This window comes from Chinchilla lanigera, unplaced genomic scaffold, assembly GCF_000276665.1.
Source record: "Chinchilla lanigera isolate Chin_1 unplaced genomic scaffold, ChiLan1.0 scaffold00019, whole genome shotgun sequence".
In the NCBI taxonomy this organism is placed as follows: Eukaryota; Metazoa; Chordata; class Mammalia; order Rodentia; family Chinchillidae; genus Chinchilla; species Chinchilla lanigera.
The window spans coordinates 11,935,329-11,962,428 of NW_004955420.1; the positions used below are offsets into that span (position 1 = coordinate 11,935,329).

Below are 27,100 nucleotides of genomic sequence, written 5' to 3' on the forward strand. Positions count from 1 at the left end.
TGAGAATAGTCAATGATTATTCAATAGGTTACTCATGTATAGCTCTATTTATTTTCTTTAGAAGCCACTTTGAAGATACCAAAGTATAGTACAACAACTATTGATAATCTCCTACCTCTTTTGTCTGTAACCCACTATTATCTGTCTATTTGTTTTCCTGAGAAGCTATCCTGTAGATAACAATATGTAAAATAATAACCATTGACAATTTCCTACCACTTTGTCTGTAATTTGGTAAGCCCCCCCATTACTATGTTATGCTTCTTTTACTCTTTAAAATTAAAAAAAAGACCAAAAAAAAGCCTAACTAGGGAGATAGAACTATAATATATGTGTTTTCTGCAGATTGATTCAAAATTGTTACTATTTTTTAGATTCCCTGAAGACTGCATAAACTGGGGCCCAAATATATAGGTAATATAGTTTGGAGAGAAACAGGCGTTGTTATGACATTCTACTTAAATGACAAATGATTTTCCTGTATAGTAAGCAATAAGAAAAAAATTTAGGAACCTGTCTCAACAAATGGAATTTGTTTACAAATATGGTTAACAAGCAATTGCCTCATCATTACTTAAGTCAAATCATAAAAAGTAACTCTATGGGGGCTGGGGATTTAGCTCAGCAGCACAGCGCCTGCCTGGCAGCACAAGGTCCTGAGTTCAATTCCTGGTCCCAGAAGAAAAACAAACAAAACAAAACAAAACAAAGCAAAAAAGTAACTCCACCAGCAAAAAAATTCAGTATTCTCTATTACAGACTATAAGAATCAAGTATTACATCTAAATATAACTATAAAAAAGAAATAACTTCCAGACAATTATGAAATGGTTACTTGGATCCAAGCTGGTGACACGTTTTTCCATGCATTCAACAGCAACATAAGCAGAATGCTCAGTTGAAAAATGAGGATCAGACCTATTCTTCGCGACTGATCCTCAAAGCCTGCAAAGTCGTATCCACAGATCTTCCTCACAACATCACTGTCATCTGGAGTGAGCTGGACAGGTTCACTAGTAAACTGAGGATTGAAGCTGTCCAAACCGAATTCTCCAGAAATATTTGGTTTAAAGGGAGGCACCACCTGCTTTTGCTCCATCATGCTCCAGTCTACACTTTCAAAGAAGGGTCATCCCGCATATCCGCAAAGCCTGTTCAAGGGTGACAACCCAGTCGTTCCTCTGGGTCCTTCTTCAGAAAACTCTCCAGGACACTTGACCACTTGTAGAGACACACAAGAGGACATGTGAATTTTTCCTTCCAAAATAACTTACAAGAGATTACTGTCCGTGCTGCGATCAGAATTACCAGGGCTCTCCACAAGATCAAATGGAGACTTTCCAACCATCATCGTACACATTAATACCCCAAGAGTCCACCAGTCCACACCGAAAGCATAATAACCTCCTCTTAGAATTTCAGGAGCAAGGTAACTAGGAGCGCCACAGAAAGTGCTGGTCTTATCTCCTCACACAAGCAATAATCAGTGAATTGAATATGCCCTTCTGAGTCCAGTAATAAATTATCTAATTTCAAATCCTCCACTTACGTAGTCTAGAACAAAGAACAGTCTGCTTTCTGTCTCAAAACAAGAATGCAGTCCAACAAGAAAAGAAAGACTTGATGCCTGCTCCAAAATACGCTTCTCCACGTGTACCCGGTCAAGGCTGGCATGCCCCTTCTTCACCACTTTCACTGCATAGGCACGATCTGTTTAATTTACATTGAACTCGCAGTACCTTTGCATAACTTTCTCTCCCTATTACTTGAAGGAAATCAAAGTCCTGAAGACCTAAACTGGAGGAAGCTTTGCCACTTTCCCTGTTGTTCTCTGCCTCATTCTCCTCACCTGCGTCTTCCAAACCCTAACAACTCTTAGGATTACATGGGCCTGCTATCTGTGCGGGGTCCGAAGCCGTGGATGAGGGATCCACTGGCATCACGGATTCTGGTGGCAAAGAATGCTGATCACACTCAGTGTGACAAGTGTGTGGCCCTTCCCATGAACCATGAGTTTACACTGGATACACGTGTATACCTGGTGTCCAAGACCCTCCACAGGGCTGAGCAGGTGGCACAATGAGCTCACCTGCTGAAGCGTTTTGCTTTAAAAGTGCAGCCATGTGCACAATAAAGGTTTCTGCAGAGACATGCAGCTCTGTAGGAGATGGACTGATGTTCTCCTGAAGAAGGTATTTTAGGATGATCTGGTACACAAGGCAATGCATGAGTTAACAGTTCAGAATCTCCGTTAGGCTCAGAAAGCCTCAGGCCTTCTTCTGACTCCAACTGAAGTGATATATGGGTCTCCTTGCTCATCTACACATTTTGTGCTAAAAAGCTGTTTACTATCCAATAACCATGTGTCTTAAACTTCACCACCCTCAGAGAAGCAAGTCTCAAAACTCCTTGTCATCGCATCTCCTCCCATCACCAGCGCCTGTCGGGTAGAGGTGTGGATCGTGGAGGTGCTTGGGAGGAAGGGACCACAGTAGAAGGGTTCCCTGCCCAGGAAAACTGGCATGCAGGGCTTGAGGGGGGAGGGCAGCCTGACTGCCTGCACTGACCACACTGGCTGGACTTTGGCATAGCTCCCTCCCAGGTAACTTCCAGGGGTGGCTGGGCCAGGCTGGTTCAGTGTCTCTGGGGGGCGGGTCACTGTGACTTTGGTCTCTACACCGGGACACCTTTGTCTAACTTTATTGCTGCCAGCTCTGGGGAGCTCTGTGCAGAGCTCCTGGGTATCTTGGGGCCTGGGTATCTCTGAGATTTGCCCTGGGATCTTTCGAGTTTCGGTCTTGTTGGTGTCTGGACTTAGGGAGACTTCACATGAGTACCTGTGTGGGTTTGGAGCTTATTTTTACAAGGGGAACAATGTAATACAGGATACATACTTTATGTGATTATTTATAACTGTCACCCAAAGAATGATATACAAAAGAGTGCAGGAAATCTGTCCACACACTAAAGACCAAGGAATCTAGCTGAGGGCCTGGATCCCACGATAATGTCCTGCATGAGTCCAGCTGAGGACCTAGAGCTCATAATAATGCCTCCCACGAGTCCACCTGCAGGCCTGGAGCCCATAACAATGTCTCATGCAGGCCTGTTTCATGGATCTGTGCTGGGAAGGCCCAAAGGTCAGTGGTGGAATCTAGGAAGTCTGTGCCAGCGGGATGAAGGATCTGTGTTAGCAGGCTGAGGGATCTGCACTGGACCAGGAAGCAGTGGTCAGAAGAACCAGAGCTCCCCTGAAAGGTACCACAGCCGTCCTCAATAGTGGGGTCCCGAGCTCCTCTGATGATCAAGATAGCCAAGTTCCCATCAGGGAAGCCAATGCAGCAAGCTTCTTCAGGAGCCTGAGCTATGCACCTTCTTCCCCTCCGGAGCCAGGAAGCGATGCTGAGTGAGGACCAGAGCTCCCCCAAAGTGAACCGAAGCTATTTTCAGTGCCAATGAGGTCCTGAGCTCCTTGGAGGATGAAAACAGCCAAGCTCATCAGGAAAGCCAGCATGATGAGCTCCTCCAAAACAACCAACAGCTCCTTACAGCTTCCACCAGCTCCAACAGCCTTTCTCTGCTCCCAACAGCCTAACCCCTCCTTCTTGGGTTCTACCTCTCATGCCGCTGGCAACCATCCCCAGGTGGGCCTCCCACACCCAGCACCAGGCTCACTCGGTTCAGCTGGGGGATATACGTTGACCACCACTTATCAATCCACTACAGTACTGTCATTTTGGTAGGTCACTGGTGGTCAGTCCTGGGGAGATCGTCCCTGGGCTGTCAGTTAGGTGGCTCCCACTTCATGCCCTGTGGCTCTGGATGGAGTTAACGCTTCTCAATCTTTCACATACACCTTCTCTGCCTGGGGTCCTGAGGTTGCAGCCTCGGGAAGTGGAGAAGCAGCTCAGCATGTTCACTCTTGAGTGTCTCCAGGCAAATGAGCTTGGGAGACACCGCTAGTAGATTGTGAAGCTTGTTACAAGGGTTCTGAGTTCTGTTTGGGCTCCTTGCCTGGAAGTGAGGTCATGCCTTGGGGTTCCATCACTGATAAGAAAACTTTATGGCTCAACTTCTTCTTCATACTAAGTAAATCAGTGGCTACTTATTATTTTTATCTAAGCATCTATGAATCTTTCTATTTCGCTATCATCTATTAGTTTTTTACTTTTGCATTACTGGGGCTTGCAGCTTGCATCTCCACAATGAACTACAAGAATATCCTCAGACATTTTTCTCAGATACGCACGAAGGGTTTCCCTAAGTCACAAAATTGGTCAGCTTGGAATCCACCTTGGGATCTTTTTGCCTCAGTTGCCCAGAGTGCGGGGATTATAGTCACACACCATCTTGCTTCATTTGGTGTGCTATTTAGAAACAGCAAAACTAGGAAACTGGCACTATTAGGCATTGGTGACACCTTCACTTTTTTTTTGAGACAAGGTCTCGCTATGCAGTTCAGGCTGGCCTTGAGCTCACTTTGTAGCCCAGGCCGGCCTCGAACTTGCAACAATCATCCTGCCTCAGCCTCCCGAGTGCTGGGATTACAGGTGTGCGCCACCACGCCAGGCTCGACACCTTCACTTTTAAAGCAGCATATGTGCACTGGTGCTTCCCACAGTCTGTTCCACACAAAGGAGGTGTTTTCTCTGAAATGCAGTGCTAGGGATTTGAGCCTAGAGAGCCATAAAATTTTAGGACGCTTTTCTTTCTTATCATCATTTCTATTTTATTAGGTAGTATCAAGACTTTCTAGAAATTTGTACAATAATTTTTCTTAAAGAGATGAAAATGTTTTTTTCAAAGTATAATTTGGGGGGGGTAGTGGCTCTATAACAGGTTGCAGTTCTGAGGTGAACACACACCATTTTTTTTTGTAGGAAACATACAGCAATAAACTTACATCCATTTACAAAATAGCATAGGAACAATACAAACATTACAGAGTTATGGGCAGATTGGTAGGAAAATATCAATGGCTGCTGTAATACATGGTAGTATCTTCAAAGTGGTTTCTCAGTTAAACAGAGATATGCAAGAAGGATCTAATAAGTAGTTACGGCCTAAGGGTTGTCAAAAATAACATACTACCTCCTCACCAGTGACTCCTGTCACTGAGGTGTGACGGCTGGAAGGAAGGCCAGGATTGAAAAGAAAGACCAAGAGACTTGCACCTGTGTCTAGCAACAGGCTGTTTTCTTGTTCCTCTATAGTCGTAATTACCCGGGGTTCCTCCATGGAGATGACGGTCTGGCCAGAGGAAGAAGGCAGAGTATGCCCTGGGCCCCTTCATTCCTGTTGGACTAACTGGTAGGATGGGTCTGAGCTCTGGGTCCTCTGCTTCAAAGGGCAGACCGATCTCCAGTGGTCACCTCTGCATTCAGGGCATGGCCCAGGGGGCTTCTTAGGGCAGTTCCTCTTGAGGTGGCCTGGCTTTTAACAGCGGTAGCAGATGAATGTAGTCATCGAGTTCTTCTTGGGGCCCCGAGAATCAGACGTAGGGTCTGTTTCTCTTAGTGCTGCAGCAAAAGAAGCTGCTTTTTCTAGGTCTCTTTGTTTTCTCTCCTTGGTCTCCTCCTCGTCATGGCTATAGAATACTGAGGAGGCAATTCTTACTAACATCTCCAGTGAGCCATCTGGGGCGAAAGCCATTTTTTGTAGCTTTTTCTCTCCAGCCTCCCAGCACAGGATTATTCATTCTTAGCTAATATACCAAAGTGTAGTATTCAGCATAGTAACATACTGTGTTTCCCCCAAAATAACACAAAACTAGAATGACCTAACTGAAACCAGCCCTAGCTGCTCGTAACCACCATGATAGCCAGTGTCACACAGAAGATTAGACCTCAGTATTCTCTGGCTCTGCGGTTACTCGCAGTGGCAAGTACAGCAGGAATAGGCAGATGGGTTGTCAATTTTTTCTGGTTAGACCTTATCTTTGGGAAACATAGAGTGGGGCAGGACAGCATGTGGTGACTGTCCAGCAGAGCATCTCTGAAAAGCCTGGAAACCATCACCCCAGTGGTGATAACGAATGTGTCCAAACAGCATTTGACGCTCTCCTTACGGTCCCTTGGAATCACTTCCTGTCCTCTTATCCCAATCAGTCCATGCACTATGTGTCCCAACAGGGTAGTCTGCATTTTCTAGATGTGAGGAAGCTATAACCATTCAGAAAGTAGTTTTTTTGCTTTCTGAAGAGCTTATTCAATCAGTCTAACCATACTGATGGGAGAACTGACCAGAGCAGCCCCCCTCTCTCTCCCAACATGCGGGAGTAGCGCACACAGGAGCAGCCCCTCCCCAACAGGAGACAGCCATTCTGGGTGGAGGGGCGGCGAACTGCCTACAGGGTCACACATGGGCAGCAAGACCACGGGCTCTCATGTTAATGACACATCTGGGTTGAAAGCACAGCTGCCCAGAGATTGTGAGATTTTAATAACAGTGTTAATAAATGTTTAATAACCTGCATATATGTGTGTGTGTGTACACGCATAGTTATTACATGTACACATATAAGCATATTACAAATTTTGCTGATGTAAAGGGCATGCAGCATACAACTTACAGAGAATAGCAACATACATGGTGCCCTTTCCAATGAATCCTCACAGAATGCTTTTTATGCTCTTGTATCCATAGGTGACCTATGTCAGCAACTGACAAACTCGTACAGTTCAATACCACCATTGGGTGATACTTTCCCCTTGGTCAGGCAGTGAGAGAAAAGTGCAGATATCTGAAGACTTATGTCAGCACGTTACTTGTTCATCAATGATGTGAACGACTTTTTTGCTGAAGGTAATGATGGTTCTGGATAGGAGAACATTTTCATTTTGTGTGTAACACACAAGGTAACAGCTACAGACAAGGCACATTTTTAAGGTAAGCACACTTTTTTTGTTGTTTTTTGGCACCAGGAATCAAACTCATGCCCTCAGGCTTGCCAGGCAAGCACTTATGCCACTGAGCTACATCCCCGGCCTGGTAAGCACACTTTTAACATTCTTCTTCATTTTCTTAAGACTGTAGTCAATCAATGAAACAATAAGTCAAGCCCTCATGTACAGCATTAAATCAAATGCCATAGAAATCACTCTGGTATAAAACTTCTACCAGGTGTGGCAGCACATGCCTGTAATCCCACCACTTGGGAGGCTAAGGCAGGAAGATCGATGCAAGTTCTAGGCCAGCCTGGGCTACACAGTGAGTCTCCAAGTAACAGTTCTATTGTTGCTTTAGGAGACCCTGGGAGGGGATCAAACCCAGACTACCCAGATGCTAAGAGAGCACTGTGCTGGTCACAGTGAAAGCACAAGGAGGACACGGGGTCCTCACTGTGCAAAGGAAGTCGAGGACTGAGTCCTTCACTAATCTCTAGCGCACTCTAGTGGCTGTGGTTAGAGTCGCATCCTGGACTCATCATAAGACTCCTCCACTCCGCCCCCAGCTCTCTGCCAAGCACCAACTTCTCTGTGATCACAGCTTTTCTTGTGTGTAGAGCAGTAACAGTACAGGTTAATGCATAGAACTGACTGACAATAAATAAATGCACAAAAAGTGTTCACTATTATATTTTTATTAAGATGACTTTTCCCAGCTGAGCATGGTGGCGCACACCTGTAAACCCAGCACCTATGAGGCTGAGGCAGGAGGACTGCTGTGAATTCAAGGCTAGTATAGACCACATAGTGAGTTCAAGGTCAGTCTGGACTACAGAGTGAGACCCTGTCTCAAAAAACCAAAGGGGAAAAAGATGAGGAACAACAACTAGTACTACATTTCCTTTCTTTCTCCTACACTTCTTTTCCTCCAAAGTAAATAATTGCTATTTTCTGAATACAGATTCTGATTTGTTGATTTGTTTTGTTTATTGGAAACAAGGTCTCACTATGTAGTTCAGGCTGGCCTTGAACTTACTATGTAGCCCAAGCTGGCCTCAAATTCACAATCCTCCTGCCTCAGCCTCCCAAGTATAGAGATGACAGGTGGGCACCACCACATCAGACTTTTATGTCTATTTCTCACCTCTTCTTTTGCTCACACTGTTCACGCTTGCTTATGCTTTTCCTTCTCTGGAATGACCTCTCCTCCTACTCTCACCTAATCTGTATCCTTCAGTAGGATGCCACCAAGGAGGGTGCACCTATCTACAAATGTACCTTGATGTTTATAATGTCTGCATTTAATTTTTAGTGTGCAATATCATTTGGACTGCTTGTTGCCTAAGCATCTCTAAGTGTAGTGACACGTATATAGCACACACATCAAAGAAGGTTTGTTTTTTTTTTAAATTAGCATTTAACTGGTAGACTCATGTTGGTTTGACATATACCCCTTATCACAAGTAGCTGCAGCACAAGAGAAACACAGATACCTGAGTTTAGAAAAGGTTACCATCATAAACAATCCTACTTTTACAACTTAGAAGACCTGTACACCCGGAAGGCATGAATACATTTAGTACACCATGAGATTAACAATAATGAACGTCACAGCTATATGGAAACCTTTGTCTCTTAATGTAGTTCTGTACCAACAGCATCTTTTTTATTTATATGTATATTTTTTGAGACAGGGTTTCACTATACATTTCAGGCTGGCCTTGAATTCACTTTGTAGCCGAGGTTGGCCTCAAACTCGCAGCAATCCTCCTGCCTCAGCCTCCCAAGTGCTGGGATTACAGGCATGTGCCACCATACCCAGATGCCAAGAGCATCTTTTAATGAAACTTTGTTTTACCCATAGGAAGCTTAGCCTTTTGATAATAACTAATGTAAACATACCACAAAAATACGTTTAGCAGCATTTATTAGGGTGTGTCTCCCATAAGGCTATGGAAATTCCTGGGGTCCCATTAGTGAGAAAAGACCAGAAGGAAATATTTGTAGGCAGCTGCTCCTTTATATTCACTAACTGGAGTCCTGTCTAGCAGTTTCCTTATGCCTAAAGGAAACCCATTTAATTATCTTAACAAATTTTTGATGACCTATAAGAACCAGATCATAACACTTAACACATTTTTGACCAATGAAAGATTCTCAAGTTATTGTATACAGACAACAATATGCACTGCATTTGTAAAACTAGTCGTGACACCATTTTGACCAGTTGGCAACCTAGGCGGAAGCGTGTCCTTAACTCTCATGACATTTGTTAGTCAACTTAAAGTATAGACAAATGTTTTAAAAATCCAAAAAGGCCAAGAGAAGACAAAAACTGTTGAGCTCAAATAAAAACAGATGTAAACATTGTAACCAGTCATAAATGGAACAGACAGACAGCACACATAAGACAACTGTTAACAGACCAGCGTGCACTCAGAGGTATTTGGCCAAGTTGAATTAAAATAACTTTTACAGTTTTTAAATTTGTAATTATAAATGACGAGTCAGAACTTTTTGTAGGTCAATTAACAGAGATCTCATAATAAGAATCAGAAGGAATAAAAACCTTTTGCATCTATGAAAGCAAAGACAGTTTCTTAAGATGGGCCCTTGGCTGACGGTTTACCTCACTGGAATATCCTGCTATATAGGCTTCTCACTGTTGTTTTGATAGCAATGGCTGTTGCATAGTCACAGCTGATAGCCAAAACTGCTGTTCTGATAGCCACATATAACTGTTCCCTCTAAAGGGCCAGACTGTTCAAAGGAATTTTAAGTATTTCCAGGGGTACGCAAGCCAAATTTGGGTGTAGAAAAAGACAAGGTGGCACTCTTTGGAGATAAGTATGAATTCCAAACAGCAGGGGAAGGCCTGCCAAGGCTCCAACCCGCCCTGCTGCAGACGTCTACTTATAATAGTTTTTCCCATTTTTCCTGTGACCCTTGGACCACAGTTAAGTATAAGCCTTTCTTTTTAGAGCTCTGTTAGCATATCTCCAAGAATAACGGTCAGCCTAGCAAATGTTCTGGAGCGAGATCATGAAACGAGAGGCAGTCCCCTGAGGATTGGAGGTGTGCCTATTTTTAAAATATTTGTTCTCATTAAAAACTGTTACTAGGGGCTGGGGATTTAGCTCAGCAGCACAGCGCCTGCCTGGCAAGCTCAAGGTCATGAGTTCGATTCCCGGTACTGGAAAACAAAACAAAACAAAAAAACAAACAAACCTGTTACTAAACTTGTAAGGTTCCCTAGGAATGTTTTGTTCTATCAATGAACTCATCTGTGTTATAAAAATGAGTCAGTCTGCCCTGTGCTGGAAAAATCAGTCAGCATCATTCTTGAGGGGAGAGAGAAGATAATCTTCAGTCCTGCCTAAGGACTAAAAGCCAGATAAACTTGCACTAAAACTTGTACATTTATTCTTTGAGAGCTTCAGGATTAAATCTGTACCAGTTTCTGAATCTGGCCCCGAGATAAGTGAAGGTCAGTGTCACTCTGGAAGGGCCCCAGGGAGGGAAGCTCACAATTCTGGAAACTTGGTCTTGAAATTCAGAAGCCTCAAAGGAGAGAACTGTCTTGGAACAAACACTGTTGTGAACTGTGTTACTTCTCTGGGGCAGGACAGTGGAGAAGGGACAGGAGAGCAACTCCAAATACGGCGCAAGAACTAAACCCTAACCATCTCAGGTGCAGAAAGACAGTTAAGATCAAGAGCTTTTCTAGAGTGGACTTCTCAAATCCTTAGCAAAACATGCCTCCAGAGACAAAAGCTCCAACTGCATTGCCAAGCAGAAAATTAAACTGATGAAAGAACCTGAATGGCTGCTTTCAACCTTCTGAAAGACAGAGAGAAAATAAAGTGTTCCAAGTACATTGTTTAGGGCTTACTTTTTAATAAATGACTCTGAATCAAAAGTTTTAAAATCCCAGCCTGCAAAAGAAATCTATCTATTACCTATAGAGACAAGTAATAGTCCAGAAGAACTCTTGGCCCTAGGACAAAGAGATCTTCAAGACATTCTGGGTTTTACACCCAGTCACACAGGTAACTTCCCTCTATAGCAGTGCTGGCTAGGCTCTACTGAAACCCACTCTGAAAACAGATATCCCCAGGTATCTGTAATACACTTAAGAAATTCACAGATTAAAGTCTGTACCCTATGTCTCTCATTAGAAGTCCATGTTTGATTTAAACATAACATTACATCTTTCCAGTCTAGTTCACAGCTTTGAGTAAGTCCTCTAAAGACCTCACTGTACTTATCAGGGTCTTCTGAAAACTCTCCTAGATCTAGCTTGATCTGTTTTAGGTCACTGAGAGAAAAGGACACATGAATGCAGGTGGTTCTAAATTCCTTATTTATTTCTTGTAAGAGAGATTGTCCTTGAGGAGCTTGAACAAAACCAGCTAAGAATGGATACAGTCATGGAGGTTTTAATCATGGCTGGCCTGGAAGCTTTGCCCTCAAAACCTGAAGAGCATGCAGGGGATGCCTCAGACTCAATAATAGTGGGTGGGGCTTGGATTAGGGTTGTTTTGGAAACCTCGCCTCAGATTATGAAGATCAAGGGAGAGCAGCCTCAGGCTCAGTGACAGTGGACCTCATAAGGTTTCCTGCGGCTCACATTTACATCTGAACACAAGTAAGGATTCTTTCTTAATGCAAAGAAAGTCTGAATACAGAGTAATTTTGACTATTTTTCCTCTTTTTTACAATACAATTCTAGTTGTGAAACATCATAATCAATATTTCCCTCTGCATTCTATCTTGGCTCCAGGGGGTATGCAGGCCATATGTGGGTGCAGAAAAATAATAAACTGCTCTTTTTCAATATGTGAGGGTTGAACCTCTGCCAGTGCTTAAGTATACATTCCAAAGGAGTAAAAGATTTTGCATTGAGCTCCCTAGCAAAATGCAAAAAGAAAAGAATCAGTGTCCCTGTAATTTCTATTTGATTTCAGTGCCCTCAAGGTGTCCCCCAGGCTGACTCCACTAGAGGGTCGGAGAGAGACCAGAAGATAGGCCAAGGTGGACTAGACGCCTTTCACAGACTAGACATCTTTTATGGGCTTGGACCCTATCTTTCCCAGGACCTCGAACAGTTAACTCCAGCAGATATTTTTTATAAGCACAAGGAACAACTGATCTCAGCGGTAACAGCTATGTTTAAAGAAGGTAGCACTGTTTAACATTAAACCACTGTTTTCTAGTTCTATGAAAGAGAACAAGGGCAAATACCAAAAAGAGAGTTGGAAGTATCTGGAGTGCTTCTCAACCTGCAAAACAGATCACCTCTAGAGATAGTCTGGTAAGATTGGTACAAAGAAAAAACCCATCCCAGGCCTTAGGACAAAGTCTCTAAGACATTCCTGTTATCTACCTAATCACCTAGGTAACCTTTTCTAGCAGCCAGACAAAGCTATGCTTTATCCAAGTCCATTTTAAGAATTTTTACATCTCTGAAGCTCACAGGTTAAATTTATATTTATCACCTAGCAATCACAACTCACATGTTAGTAAAGGCACATCTATCATGCTTCTACATGCACGTGGAAGAAGAAAAAGGCTGACTAAAATCTCTTACTCTCAGTGAGCATATACAAGGCACAAATGTAAACCATTCTCCTGATAGCTGCTTTTCCTCTGTTGAAAGGCAAACAGAAGGGGCTGGGGATTTAGCTCAGCAGCACACTGCCTGCCTGGCAAGCACAAGGTCCTAAGTTCGATTGCTGGTACCAAAAAAAAAAAAAAAAAAAAAAAGGCAAACAGTTGTTGCAAGCTGCCTCAGCCTGATTTCTAGAGCGAAGAGTGCTCTAATGACAAGGTGGTTCTAAAGTGAACTCCCAGCAACTTGGAGAAAAACTGGCGTTTCTAACTTACTAGCAGAGAGAAGTCCAAACCTATAGCTCAACTCTCAACTTTTAGAAAGGGCGCTAACAGCATCGTCTCTGGTCACTCTGGGACACAGGATACCAGAAGACCCAAGAAAGTTACCTCTCACCTCACTGAGGAGTGCAAGAGGGAAGAACAGCCAACGAGACTTTTCTGCTGGCTGCCCTGTCAGGTTGTTGGGACTCGAAATTCCACTGAGGAGGGACCTTCGGGTTCTGCAGAGAGCAGCCCTGGCCAGGACCCCACACAGTTGTCCTCTCAGTTTCCCTTGGTCCCCACAACCAGAGATCAGTCTCCAGAAAGGAATCCAGTTGCCTGTCTGGTCAACAGTCCATTGGCCATTGGGTTCAATGGGGATTCACTAGAGGGTGCCGAACAACCTGTCCTCTCCTTTTAAGAGTATGGTGGCTGCTCTAAGAGCCTTTCACTAGCGGGCAGAGTGACCACTGTTTGTTAAAGTTCTATAAAGGATAAAAGCCTGAGCTAAATATAGATTAGATTTCTCTTTTCAGAAAGACCATTTTACAGCATTTCACACTACAGTCCAGTAGGGGGCGCTCTAACACTATTTTTCCTTAGTGCTGTTGCCTGCGATAACAAACTACAACAGCCAAAGAATACTAGTAAATTCAGCAACTAACTCCAAATACAACATATATAAAACAGGAACAAAAGGTTCCATTAAAGAAGAACATAACCTTCCTATGTTCTCAACTTAACCTTACCATCATTTTAACAAAACACTAAGCAATTGACAAAGACAGTAAAATAAAATGTAAAGTATAAAAATTTTGACTGAGTCATAATATAGAATCAAGGAAACAAAAGCAAATTTATTTTCATCCAATTATCTTGGTGGGATCTCCAAATGATGTAGGACAGATGGTATAGGGATGATATATGGCCTTCCAAATAATACAAAAGAAATATAACTCCCAACCTGCTAGAAGTCCAGAACACCAACGTTATATTCTCTAAAATCAAGAAATGGGCTGGGTGTGATGGCACAGGCCTATAATCCCAGTACTTAGGAGGCTGAGGTACGAGGATCATTGTGAGTTCGAGGCCAGCCTGGGCTACAAAGTGAGCTCAAGGCCAGCCTGAACTGCATAGCAAGACCCTGTCTCAAAAAAACAAAAAATAAGTAAATAAATAAAATAAAATAATGAATTCTAGGAACAATGGAGGTTAAGCTTTAGAAGAAAGCTTCTAAAGACAGAAAGGGAGCTTGGAAAGCGGGCTACCCACAGACTCTCTTCTCAAGGGGGCTTACTGAGCAAAGCCATGAGGTGAGGCAGGTTTAAGATGGGACACAACTAGTCAACTAACAAGATTACAAGCATAGCCACTTAGGTAATACTGACCCAATGGGAAATCACAAGGTAGGTGTGAGGTAGGACAAAGGTATGGTGAACCAATAAGGTTACAAGTGTAGCCGCTTAGGTAATATTGATTAAGTGGGCATCAAATGGGGAAGCAAGTCACACAGCAAGCATACAAGGAAGGAACAAGGGTTTTCCGGGAAAGAATGGGCTAGGGAGGTTTTTGGTCCCCCACCCAAGGTGACTGATGCCTACTTAGAATATCAATCACTGCCATTAATCCCTACGAAGCATTTGGATGGTTCCTTTTTTTCTTGAAACCTGGCCTTCAGTGACTGTGCTTCTGACCATGTCTTCTGTGCTGTGGGCCCAGCCGTGTCTAACTGTATTATTTACAATTTAGCTGTCTATGGGGCTGGGGATTTAGCTCAATGGCACAGCGCCTGCCTGGCAAGTGCAAGGTTGTGAGTTTGATTCGCGGTACCGGAGGGGGGGGGGAATACAATTTAGCTGTCTATAATAATAGGTCAGGAGGGGACTTTCTGAGGAGATGGAAAACTATATTGTGATAGGATTGTTGGTTTTACCTGCACGAACATAGACACACTCATGATATTTCAGCAGACATTTTACTAAAAAAAAAAAAAAAATTAAAAAAAGAACAATAAATCAAGTGGGAAGATGGGATCGACTGGAAGTATGTGGAACAAGAATATCAAAATGAGCCAGGCATGGTAGTGGGCACCTAGAATCCCAGCACTTGAGAGGCTGAAGCAGGAGGGTCAACCTGGGCTACATAATGAGACCCTGTCTCAAAAACAGCAAGAATACAACAACAAAAAAATGTCAGAATGTTGGGAGGTATTACAGTTAGGTGAGGGGTCCATCCAGTTCATCATACTATTCTGGTTTTGTTTTGATTTATGTGATATAATAAAAATGTGATATAATAAAAAAAAGAACTTTAACTTTTAGTTCAGAACAAGTAAAATAAGTCAGTGTTTTGTATTTTACCACCAACCATCACAAGAAAAGAAGAAAAAATATTTACAGTAATTTCCTGTAGCATCTAACAGGGCTGCAGCCACCAGCATGTGTGTAATAGTTCTCACTATGCCCTGTCCAGGCTAAAGCAAGGAGCACGGTGCGAACAACTTGTTACCAAAGATTCTATGCAGGACTAGGGAAACAGATTAGGGAGAACCCTGCAGAATTTTAAACAGCTTGCCTTTAATATCTTAAGTACTATCACTACTAAGCTGGTTCAGCCAAGAGGCACAAAGAGGTAAGGGGAGTGGAAGTATCAGGAATTTTTCAGCTTCATAAAAAGAATTTTCACAATGGTCATCTCCAAAACACAGAGGCTACCGGAAGTAAACAGCTACTAGATGTGGTAGCAAAAGGGTAAAATTCTCAGCATCTAAGCTTCTTATCTGACACACTCCGGCCAGAATGTGGGGGATGGTCACTAACCACACTAGGAGGATGAAAGCAGCAGCACAGGATGGAAGGAGATACAAAAACCACCTTTTCCTCCCCTACGTTAACGCTGTATCTTTCCCAAAAAGGGTAAAACATACACACAGCCTCATCTAAACCTGAAGAGCCCTTCTAAGGCCGAAGCAAGAGGCCTTGACAATTTGTAATTGTGATGTACAACTTCAGTGAGGGTCCAGGCATCCGGGAAGACTAATAAGACAGGACGCCCTGGAAAACCGCTTGCTAAGACATCTGCCAACCCTTCCCTACATCCGCAGACCCCACCCACAGGTTCAGTGCCTTATAAAACCCAGTCTCTCACCCTGACCTGGAGATCCCTCTCGGAAACTGGCCCACTGTCTCTCTTGACAGCTGGCCCTGCAGCCTAAATAAACTCTTGGCTTTCCTATACTGTATTCCTTGTCTGTTGGTAAATTCTTAATTTTTTGTTTGTCTATTTTATTGAAACAAAGTCTCATTACGTAGTCCAGGTTGGTCTTGAACTCACCATGTAGCCCAGGCTGACCTTGAACTTGCAGTGATCCTCCTGCCTCAGCCTCCAGAGTGCTGGGATCACAGTTCTGCACCACAATGCCAGGCTCTGATGGTAAACTGTTTTATCGCCTGCATGACTGGCCCTCTATATATCTTCTGGCACGGCACTAAAGCATGTAAAGATTTTGCAGATGTTTGAACTGCTTTTTCCTATTTTAATCTAAATACAAAGAAATGCAGGGAGTGGCCAGGCCTGCTTTCTCCTATTTTAATCTAAATACAAAGAAATGCAGGGAGTGGGGCACGCCTGTAGTCCAGCACTCCTGGAGGCTGAGGCAGGAGGATCACGCAGAGTTCAGGGCCAGCCTGGACTACACAGCCACCCAGTCTTAAAAACAAAAATGCAGGGTTTTGGAGGACTTTTTACTTTTTTTAAAGAATTCAGCAAAAATGCAGTGCCAGATAAGTGTGATGGCACATGCCAGTATTCTCAGCCCTCAGGAGGCTGAGGTGCGAGGATCACTGCAAGTGTGAAGCCAGTCTGGGCTACAAAGTGAGTTTCAAGGCCAGCCTGAACTGAACTGCACAGTGAAACCCTGTCTCAAAAAAAACAAAACTAAACTAAAAAAAAAAGAAAATGCAGTGTCATGATAAAGGACACAATACAAGCACAAACCTCACACTTAATCTTTTGGCTCACATAGTTATGAATAGGATGTAGATAGCATTTCTGGAAACTACCACAGAAATGAGTGCATTTAGACGCTTGGGCTGAACTGAAAATTTCCACATGGATCTTACTTGATAACGCAGTGAGACCAATTATAAAGCCGCTCACAATATGCAGCTCTGCTTTGGGTCTGGTCCTTCCTTTTATGGAAGAAGAGATTACTGTGAACCTACCTCTGAGCTAACAATCGCAAAGGAATCAAAGTGTGAAACGCACACCTTGTCCCAAGTAACCTTACAACTTAAGGACAGCAGCAAGACGCGCCTGAACAAGAAGCCGGGGCTCGCTGGAGCGCCAGGAGAGAGGACGGAGAAGCCATACCGTGCAGTGGAGAAAGCGGGGGCGGGGGTCTTCGCAGGCTGCCTCCGAGCTGGCACTTAAAGTGAAACTCAAATAGTTTCGGGACAGACGTACAGAGCGGAGGAGGCAGGAATCTCCAGCACAGGGAGGGCAGAATAAAGCAAAAGAGGTGCTAAAATAACTTGAAAATAAACTGAATGTTGTCTCCAGAGAAGCTAACTAGCCCCCAGCGCCTTTGTCTGGCGCTCCGACTAATCAAAGCCTCCCCCAAGCGTTAGGTCAGCGCTTCCCAAAGTGTGTGCCTCGGACGAGCACCACCATCTGGGTGTGAATCACCAACTCTGCGGCCAGGCCAGACCCGAGCCCCAAGGTGGGGCGCAGGGCAGCGGGCTTCGCTTTCCTAAGTGCGGCTGCGGACGGGCGACTCGCTGCACGCTCAAGTTTGGAAAGCAGTGCTCTGGGGCTGCCGCCTCCTCGCGGGGACAACGGAGGCCCTGGGCAGGGCGCCGGGCGCCCACGGCTGGTCCCACCCCCTAGGGGCTCGGCCTCCGCCCGAGGGCGCTTCCCCTCCAGGCCCCTCTCCATCACTCCCGCGCCACTTGACCTCCCGGCCCGCACCGCCCTACCTCGCCGACAGAGGGGACGTGGTGCCTGCAGAGCGGCGAGCTGCCCACGGAGACGGAGGCGGACGCGGCGCCGGCCGGGAACCCGCCCAGCAGGAGCAAGACGCCCGGAACCCACAGCGATCCGCTGCGGCGCCGGCGGGCGCGGCCCGAGCCTGAGCCCACGGGACCCGCTCCTCCGCCCCGCTCGCGCCCGGCGGCCATCTTGGCCGAGCGTCGTTACCATGGAGCGCGTGACGCCTCCGCGCGGCCCGCCCCGCCGCTTAGGGTAGTGAGGGCCAGCGGGACTCGGCTGCGATTGGCTGGCGTCATCGCACGTGCAGCGCGGAGGCCCAGATCCCTCGCGCTGGCGGGGCCCGGCGGTCCAATAAGCGCCGCCCGCGGCGCGGCGGGGTGCGCTGTGGGAACGGGCGCGTGGCCGCGCATGGCGACGGCGGTGGGTGGGAGTCTCACCGAGGGAGCTTGCCGGTTCATTCACCCAGGTGGGCAATCACTGGGTGCTAGGTACTCAGGCGGACGCGTAGGCAGCTGCGAGAGCTTGGTGTGGTCTTCCATGTGAAAGGCGAGTGAAATCTATTTTTTCATAAGCCACCAATTTTACTCCCATTTCATCAAAACTATTTCCTCTTAAGCAAGTTGTGCTCTTTGATGTTTTATCCAACCCCTATTTTACCTTAACCAAGAATTACATTTACAGTAATCTACTGGCATCTACTGGCAAGATGAGTGGATCCTGACCATTACGGAAACGGCCTTCCAAACTAGCCCATGAAGGGGTCGGGGATGTAGCTCAGAGGCACAGCACCTGCCTGACGAGCACGAGGTCCTGAGTTCGAGTCCCAATACCAAAAGAAAAAATACAGGCCATGAGGAGCTACAAAGAACTGCAAACTGGGTCAGCTGTCCCTGGAGCCCATGAAAACAAAAATGAAAGCCCAAGAGGTAAAGGGGTGCGCATGTGGCTCTGTGATAAGAACATCTGCATTGGGGCTGGGGATTTAGCTCAGCGGCAAAAGCGCCTGCCTGGCAAGCGCAAGGTCGTGAGTTCGGTTCCCGGTACCGGAGAAAAACCAAAAAAAAAAAAAAAAAAAAAAAAAAAAAAAAAAAAAAAAAAAAAAAAAAAAAAAAAAAAAAAAAAAAAAGAACATCTGCATTACCTGCATGTAGGCCTGGAAGAGCAAAATACAAAACTCAGACCCTGAATACAGCAACTACCAGGAAATGAAATTGTTTACAAGCTATTAGTGGAGTGTGTACAGGTATCAGTGGTGTGATGATGTTTTAAGAATACTGGGACTTTACCTCCTACAAAACTTTTTTTTTTTTTCTTCAGGTACCAGGAATTGATCTCACAACCTCACGCTTGCCAGGCAGGCGCTGTGCCGCTGAGCTAAATCCCCAGCCCCTACCTCCTACAAACGGGACTGACATTCAGAAGCCTTCTATAGACCTAACCCTGTCTGAAGCATCGCCTGCCTTCTTGGACACGTCCACAGCCTCACAACCTGCAGCTACCTGGAGTTCACTTTGTGACCCTAAGGATCCCAGAACCTCACTACCAGAGGCGCCACCCAGCGCAATTCACAACCGTTCCTAGCCCCACAAAACCACCTGCTGGCTCCTCAACCTCGCAGCCTTCAGATCAGCAGACAAAGCCACTCCCTTGGAGCTATGAAGAACTGAACAAAAGAATGAGAGACCTCTATCATTCTCTTGCAGTTGCCATCAATATTGATGGAATCTGCTCAAAACTCCAGTAGGAGTGCAAAGCCTGATTCCCCATTTCCCCTGGGTTGCCACTAGGATCATTCTAAAATGGTAATTCGGTCACTCCCACAAATCAAGTTTTTTAAATGGTTACAACGTTGCCTAAAATCCTCTATGAACACAGTCTCACAGTATAGTTTTCTAGACTTGAATCCCACTCACTCATTTTGTCACACTAAACGGCCCCATTTCACTAACTCTTTCTAAGATCTTTCTGCCATCTCCCCTTCCCGAGACGCTCTTCCTCCATATACACTGTGGTTTTACTCACTTAGGCAGTACTTTGGTTTGTGTTTTTTTGAGCCAGTCTTGCCGTGCAGCCCAGGCTGGCCTCAGACTCGTGGTGATCCTGCCTCAGTGCTGGCATTACAGGTGTGCACCAAGCCAAGCCTAAGCAGTTTGTGTTACATCTTTGCCTATCACATCTGCTTAATGGGCACAATGAACACTATAGGGTCGCTGTTAGGTTTCTGAAGAACTAAATCTCACCAGCATAGGCCCAAGATGAGCACTTCTTGCCCTTCAACCTACGTTCTCCAAATTCAATTCCTTAGGGCTTACCAAACAATGCCAACTGGTGGTGGTTCGTGCACAACTCCGATCTGAAAAGGAGAGCGCAGATGACCAATGGCCCCGAACTGCTGCTCCTTCCAATCCACCCCTTTGGCCTTGAAGCCGTATTAAAAATGAACCTGGTACAAACCCAAGTTTATTTCCATCAGCCAGGTAACTGCAAGAATGGAAACTTTTTTTTTTTGGTTTTTTTTCCCTGGTACCGGGAATCGAACTCATGACCTCGTGCTTGCCAGGCAGGTGCTGCACTGCTGAGCTAAACCCCCAGCCCCTAGAATGGAAACTTTACTGGAGTAAAACCACCCAACTTACCAAACCTTTCTTAGAACTGCTACGTGCTCTTCCTACCCATCCTCCAAGCTCTTCCCTCCATTACACTTCTAGAATGCTAGTCCTTTTTTGGCATTTGACAAGAAAAACCAAGTTTCAAAACTTAAAGGAAGGGGCTGGGGATTTAGCTCAGTGGCACAGCGCCTGTCTGGCAAGTGCAAGGTCTTGAGTTCAATTCCTGGTACCGGAGCGGGGGGGGGAGGGGGGAATCAAAACTTAAAGGAGCTGTTCAGCAAATCCCCACATTTCAGGTAACATTTTTAGTGGAATTTAAAGATGTTAAACACTAGCTGCTACTGCATCAAGTAATCTATAACCACACTCCTGATGCCATTAATCAATTTTTTAAAAAAAACACCGAAATTCACATTCTAGAGCCCTGCTTACTTTCCTTCCTGACATGCTACTGAAATGCTTTAATTGGCACTATACTATGTATGTATAATACACAGTATTATACATTAAAAATAATAGTATAATACATTAAAAATGAAACCAATCCTGGATTACAGCACATGCATGTAACCCCAACTTGGGATGCTGAGGCAGGATGGAGAACCTGTGGCCAGCCTAGGGAACCTTGTGAAAAGGCTCAAAAAGAAACCAGGGAGCTAGGGCTATAACTCAGTGGCAAAGCACCTGCCTGGCAAGTGCAAGGTCCCGAGTTCAATTCTCCACACAAAAACAAACAAACGAGAGAAAGGTACCTGTCTGGGGTTTTTGGGTGGTGCTGAGGAACTGCACCCAGGGCCTTGCGTATGTAAGAACTTTACCACTGAGCCACATTTCCAGCCCTGGAGCTACTTCTGAGGTGGTGGCACGTGATACTTTGAGCTTAACACTACTCTGCCAGGAAACATACAGTGAAAGTTTGCCCATTTCACACATGCCAAAGACAGGCCCTTGTTACCTGAATGAGCTTACAGACACCAGCAATATAACCCCAAACTATTCGCACTTCATCAGTCGCCCAAGCCCCTCTACCGGTGTGCAAGGAACAAGCACAGCCTACTGCATGTTGCTTTAGGTTTTCTTCTCTCAGCGCTGCAGAACCACCAGGGCTTCCAGACTGCTGCCCAGCAGCCCCGCTGACCCACACCCCAGCTCCTAGAAGACAGTGTTAACTTCAGCGCCTCCTTCCACTTCCCACAGCAGATTTCACCTCCTCGATACGCACTCGTGCGGCTGCTCACAGAAATCCCATCACCTTCTAAATACCTCTAACTGCCCTATCGTGACCACTGCGTGGAGTTCTCTTAATTCCTTGTACTCTGAAAAGGCTGGACAATCTTTCCCATATGGCAACGTAATTCAGGACAGTAAGGTTTTTAAGCCACTTAAAAAATACAAGAGCACAAATGCACTTTTATTTCCCATGAGTTCAAATCCTTGAGGGGTACAGCATCTAGGGAAAAAGAACATAACATCAGGTGAGCATTATACATGAACTTACCCATGTTCCTAAGCACCCTAGCACAGGTGACTCTCCATTACTCATCGGGGAAAGGCACCAAACGATGCCTCATTCTATGGCAAGAGAACCAACTGTTTATGACACTCGGTCTTCTAGGTGAACATGCTTCCGTTTCCAACATGCACCTCTAAGCAAGCTCACAAAGTATGTTTACTTTAGCTGCTTCTAATGACTGATTTTAAAACCCTCATGACAGGGATCAACTGTTCACAGGATTCAACAGTACTCCATGGCTGCCAGGTGTGGTAGTGCAAAGCTGTAGTCCTAGCACTTGGGAAGCTGAGGCAGGAGGATCACTGTGAGTTCGAGGCCAGCGCGGTCTACATGAGTCCTAGGCCAGCCTGAACTGCATAGTGAGACCTTGCCTCAAAAAAAAGAAAAACCACACCCAACAACCAGTACCCCAGGGTTCCAAAATTACTATCTAAAATAGGGCCTCACTAAAGAAAAAACTGGAGTTATCCTCTGCATCTGGCCTCGAGACATGTGCCAAGCTCCTGAGATGGAGGACTGTGAGCATCTGTTCTACGTACAAAATCAGGCTAATGACATCTCCTCTGCTACAAGACTGACACCAGAGACTGCCTTCCACAAGAAAAGAACCAAATGTTCTATGACACTCATTTACATATCGGCCACTGATTTTGCCGCACAATTTACTAGTTTCATTTCACCATCAGAGAGTCTCTGGGAGGTCCCAATCCAACCCTCTGAGCTTGGTTTGACTCAACGAGGCTCACTGTTACTAACTGCACTCACCACACGGATTCGGTGTCCAATGGCTTTGGCAGGAAGGTTGCTTCGGAACTTGGCACGAACCATGCCGCTATTTCCATGGGCCCGAGTTACCTTTCCCCAGATCACTCTGGTTTTGTTTGGTTTGCCACCTGGAGTCACTGTGTTGCTGATTTTAAAGGAGGACAGAAGAGAAATGAGAACTGAGGCTGCTGATATAGTTTGGTACAAATTCTTCACGACCTCTAGACTAGTGGCTCAACCCCGGCTACCCCCTTAGAACCACCTCAGAAACTTAATGCCTCCAATATTAATTTAGATGCCATGTCTATTACTAGGACAGGACCAGGACAGACAGATACAGCTAACCGTGCTACCCAGGTGAGAATGAATAGCCAGGTACCAAGTGCCAAATTCTCGCTGGGATTAGAACAGAAACATGGAAGCCTCGTGCACAGGTTCTCGGAGGGTCCTGGTGGCTTTGCCTTTCTTTGACTGAATGAGGTGAACACTGAGTTTAAGCGCGGTACACAGGACCTCACTTCTAATCTCAAAGGAGTACTCTGGCTGACAAAGGAGGGCAAGGATTAAAACATCTCCCCAGACTTCTTTGAGGAGCTGGGGACTGAACTCAGGGCCTGTGCACGCTAGCCAGCCAAGTGCATTGCAGAGCTCCACCCCCAGAGAGCTTAACTGGTCTGAAAAGGGCTATGAACCCACGATTAAGAACTAATATTCTGGGGGGCTGGGGATTTAGCTCAGCGGCAAAAGCGCCTGCCTGGCAAGCGCAAGGTCGTGAGTTCGGTTCCCGGTACCGGAGAAAAACCAAAAAAAAAAAAAAGCTACAAAATAAAAAAAAAAAAAAGAACTAATATTCTGGGCTAGGGCATAGCTCACTGGTAGAAGCACGCATAGTATGCACAAGGTCCTGGGTTCAACCCTGGGGGCTGCGGGGACACATGTTCTAGAGATGTAATTAATACCTTAAAGCCATGTATAAAAATACAAAAATTATTGTAAGGAATTAAAATGAACACAAACTAACTCCTTCCTTGAAACAATTAACAGTTGTAACTTTCTAAATACTCAAGACTACCTACCCTCAGCAACACTACCCACAAAAGCTAACAACCTTCCTTAACTTTCCTGGTTTGTTTGTTTTTTTGGTCTGTGCGAGACAGGATCTCACTCTGCAGTCCAGGCTGGCCTCGAGCTCACTTTGTAGCCCAGGCTGGCCTCGAACTCCCAGCAATCCTGCCTCAGCCTCCTGGAGTGCTGGGATTACAGGCATGCACCACCACACCTGGCCATTCCTGAACTTTCCATAAAGTTTCCTAAAGCCCAGAGTAGAAGCCACAGTGCCACTTTACCAAAGCCTTCCAACAAAACAACTGAGGCAGATAAAGTAAAAATTCCAAAGCGTCACAAGGGGTAAACTTACTTTTTCGCTTTGTACACATAAGCACACCTCTTGCCTAAGTAGAATTCGGTTTCATCGCGGGCATAAACACCTTCAATTTTAAGAAGAGCTGTGTGTTCCCTCTGGTTCCGGAGACCCCGCTTATAGCCAGCAAAAATGGCCTTGCACCACAGTCTAAGACACACAAAATACATGACGTCAGACATAGGCTGTTAAAAAAGATCTCGTTTTTCTTCCATAAACCACCAATATAATTTGACTTGTAATAACTGTCGCCCAAAAGGTATCTGTAACAAACACCGAGTATTTCCCCACCAATTTCAAGCTTGCTGAGATTCACACTGAATTGAGTAATATTTAAAACGCTTACCTTCCAGACATATTTGTCTATTAGAAGTCCTGATCCCAGCAGGCCTGAAATAAAAGACTCAGTTTAGAACCGAACTTAAGTTTCTCCCCTTGCAACTTCTAGTTTTTTACGCCTGTCACATAAATCCCTTCTTGGCGTTTCGCGCTAGTTTGGAGACACGTAACTGTGCCACGGCACGGTCATCAGGAGAGAGCGCGGCAGCTCACCCAAACCGCAGCGGATGGCTGGGCTGACAGCTACGCAAACGCCAAAACGAAGGCAAAAGTTAAGTGCCAGAGCAGTGTAGTGTCATCACCACCGCTTTCAATGGAGAACCCCGAGAAGGCCCAGACTGCTTTTTTTTGGTCTTTGCGACACAAGGTCTCGATATGCAGCTCAGGCTAGCCTTGAGCTCACTTTGTAGCCCAGGATGGTCTCGCACTCGCAACAATCCTCCTGCCTCAGCCTCCTGAGTGCTGGGATTACAGGCGTGCGCCACCGCGCCCGGCGCACTCATGCCGCTCTCTGTGGTCCAAAATTAACTTAAAGATTTACGAAACTGACAGATGCACATAAGACTTTTAAAGCAGTGGGTGGGAAAAAGCCGGAGACTGTGGACAAAGAGAGTTTTCAGAGGGACCAAACGCGGAAAGTCAGCTTAGAGGAGCCACTATTCTGTGCGCAAGTGCACACAGACGAAGCGCGTCTATTCCACTCCTCCCGGGAACCAACTCCGATCGCCCGGCCACTCGTTCTCCCGGTGTCAGGGGCCCAGCACTATCTGCCTCGCATCTGCTCCATCCCGTCCTCCCTGCTCCTGGAATCCTCGGAAACCACCGGCTGACACGGTCTCCGAGCCGCCCCGGCGCCTCGCCGCGGTGTACTGCCCAACCCACCCCGCTTCTTCGCCCCCAACTCCGACAGCGGGCGCCCCCCTCACCTCCCTGGGCGCCAAGATGGCGGAAAAGAAAGACAAGGCCCCACCGCGTGGCCTTATGGGAAAAACTGCCCCGCCCCGCCCTCTCTTAGGCATCCTCCGCGAACGCCGTAAAAACACGCATCAGAACGCGTCTTCGGACTGAAATAAGCCACATTTAACAACGCGCCTACAATTCTTTCCCAAAGTCCTTTCAGTTGCAATATTCAGTGTTAACGTGTAGTATTGGCGAATTGAGAGAGGCAATACGGTAGCCAACTAAGGTGGGAGAGGAGAAGGTCCCCCTCCAAAAAAGTACGTTGCTATAGCAACAGTTTAGCTTGGTTCCCTACCGAGGATTTGGTGTCTGCCGATGGTACGCTGAAAGGTAGTGCCGGATCGAGAATTTAACGCCGTTTGGCGAACACAGGACTGTCTTTCTCTCTTCCTCACTGCGGTAGACCGAGCGGACTCTCGGATCCTGCCCTAGCAGGCAGAGAAGCGGGAGCATGAAGGCAGAAGGAGCTCTTCCCCTTTTTTGCTGGGAATCTAACTCAGGACTTTGTGCTTGACAGGCAGGCACTGTGCCGTTGAGCTATATCCCCGGCCCTCTTCTGTCTTTTTTGTTATTCTCTCTTACCTCTTTAAAGAAATGATTTTATAAGCGGGCGTGTTGGCGTGCCCCTGTGGTCCCAGCTTCTACTCAGGAGGCTGGGGCGGGAGAATCGCTTGATCCTAGCAATTCCAGGCCAGCCTGGGCTACATAGTGAGTTGAAGGCCAATCTGAACTACACAGAGAGAGAGAGACAGAGAGAAAGGAAGAAATTAAAGGAAGCCAGACGCGGTGGCACGCGATAGTAACCGGCTACTCTGGAGGCTGAGGCAGGAGGACCGCAAGATTGCAGACGAGCCTAAACAACAGTTTCGAAAAGGGGATGTGAAGGAGGAGCCTCTGGGATGTTAACTCACCTGTAGGGCGCCCTTGTATGGCTCGGACAGAAACACCACCAAAAAAATATGAGTTCTTTAGTCTGTTCTTCCCTTGGGTAAACACTCCTCCCTCAGGAGGAGGTTTTATCTCTAGAACTGTTTTTAAAGATTCCTTAGGAGACAGGAACCTGCTGAGAGATGGGGGGGCGACCGCATGGCTAGCAGATATTATGAGTGTCAAGGGTGTGCTGGTAGGTAGGAGTAAAGGTGACTCCACAGTTTTATGAAACATTTATAAACATTACACTTCAAACAAACAAAAAATAGATAAGTAAGCCGGGCATGGTGACACATGCCTATCATCCCAGAATTCTGGGAGGCTGAGGCACGAGGATCCCAAGTTTGAGCCCAACTTGGGCAAAGTAACAATTTAGTGTGACCCTGTGTCAAAACAAAAAAATTTTACCAACTTTTTTTTTTTTTTTTTTCTCCTGTTTTTGGCTTTTCTCCGGTACCGAGAACCGAACTCACGACCTTGCGCTTGCCAGGCAGGCGCTTTGCCGTTGAGCTAAATCCCCAGCCCCAAAACAAAAAAAATTTTAAAAAAATAAAAACACAAAACAAAACAAAAGGCAAGGATATGGCTCAGTGCAAAGGCCCTGGATTCAATCTTGAGAACCAAAAAATTTTTTAAAATAACATAAACTGGGTGTGGTGGTGCACACCTGTAATCCCAGCACTCGGGAGGCTGAGGCAGGAGGATTGTTGAGAGTTCAAGACCAACCTGGGCTACAAAGTGAACTCAAGGCCAGCCTGAACTGCATAGTGAGACCCTGTCTCAAAAAGACAAAAAAAAAAGGAATACAATGAAA

General features: G+C 45.7%; 3 protein-coding genes and 1 long non-coding RNA gene across 8 annotated transcripts in view; 2 read left to right on the forward strand and 2 right to left on the reverse strand.

Moving 5' to 3' along the window:
* Lmln (leishmanolysin-like (metallopeptidase M8 family)) overlaps window positions 1-17,975 on the reverse strand; it is a gene marked incomplete in the record, with an annotated part of 86,270 nt that extends 68,295 nt beyond the window's left edge. Inside the window, 2 exon segments of the mRNA XM_013513591.1 lie at window positions 17,738-17,942; window positions 17,944-17,975. Of these exon segments, the coding sequence (XP_013369045.1) occupies window positions 17,738-17,942; window positions 17,944-17,960 (222 nt within the window).
* Window positions 17,976-18,028: 53 nt separating this feature from the next.
* On the forward strand, window positions 18,029-19,620 carry LOC102026329. Its single transcript, XR_260707.2, has 3 exons — window positions 18,029-18,216; window positions 18,432-18,676; window positions 19,068-19,620. It is a non-coding gene; the product is annotated as an uncharacterized LOC102026329 (long non-coding RNA).
* A 2,121-nt stretch (window positions 19,621-21,741) lies between these two features.
* Window positions 21,742-25,385, reverse strand: Rpl35a (ribosomal protein L35a). Of its 2 annotated transcripts, none has more exons than XM_005383082.2 (5): window positions 25,323-25,385; window positions 24,404-24,447; window positions 24,055-24,207; window positions 22,638-22,782; window positions 21,742-21,809 (listed from the first exon to the last, which is right to left on the reverse strand). In XM_005383082.2, the coding sequence occupies exons 2-5, from the start codon at window positions 24,412-24,414 to the stop codon at window positions 21,786-21,788; spliced, it is 333 nt and encodes a 110-aa protein (XP_005383139.1). In that variant the 5' UTR covers window positions 24,415-24,447; window positions 25,323-25,385; the 3' UTR covers window positions 21,742-21,785. The 2 variants fall into 2 exon arrangements, with proteins under 2 accessions (XP_005383139.1, XP_005383140.1); XM_005383083.2 differs by lacking the exon at window positions 25,323-25,385 and adding an exon at window positions 25,279-25,303.
* A 64-nt stretch (window positions 25,386-25,449) lies between these two features.
* Iqcg (IQ motif containing G) overlaps window positions 25,450-27,100 on the forward strand; it is a 37,030-nt gene continuing 35,379 nt past the window's right edge. For 2 of the 4 annotated variants that reach the window (XM_013513363.1, XM_005383090.2), the window contains exon 1: window positions 25,607-25,686. The gene's annotated coding sequence lies outside the window, so the exon portion shown is untranslated. Of the gene's footprint in view, window positions 25,583-25,606; window positions 25,687-27,100 lie in introns of those variants that run through there. The other 2 variants (XM_013513365.1, XM_013513364.1) reach the window with 2 other exon arrangements.

Excerpts from the sequence above, each read along its gene's own strand:
- Rpl35a (XM_005383082.2), bottom strand. Across the intron at positions 22,783-24,054 it reads TATGTGTACAAAGCGAAAAA|CAACACAGTGACTCCAGGTG; the intron begins GTAAGTTTACCC and ends CTTTAAAATCAG. Across the intron at positions 21,810-22,637 it reads TTGGACACCGAATCCGTGTG|ATGCTGTACCCCTCAAGGAT; the intron begins GTGAGTGCAGTT and ends CTTTTTCCCTAG.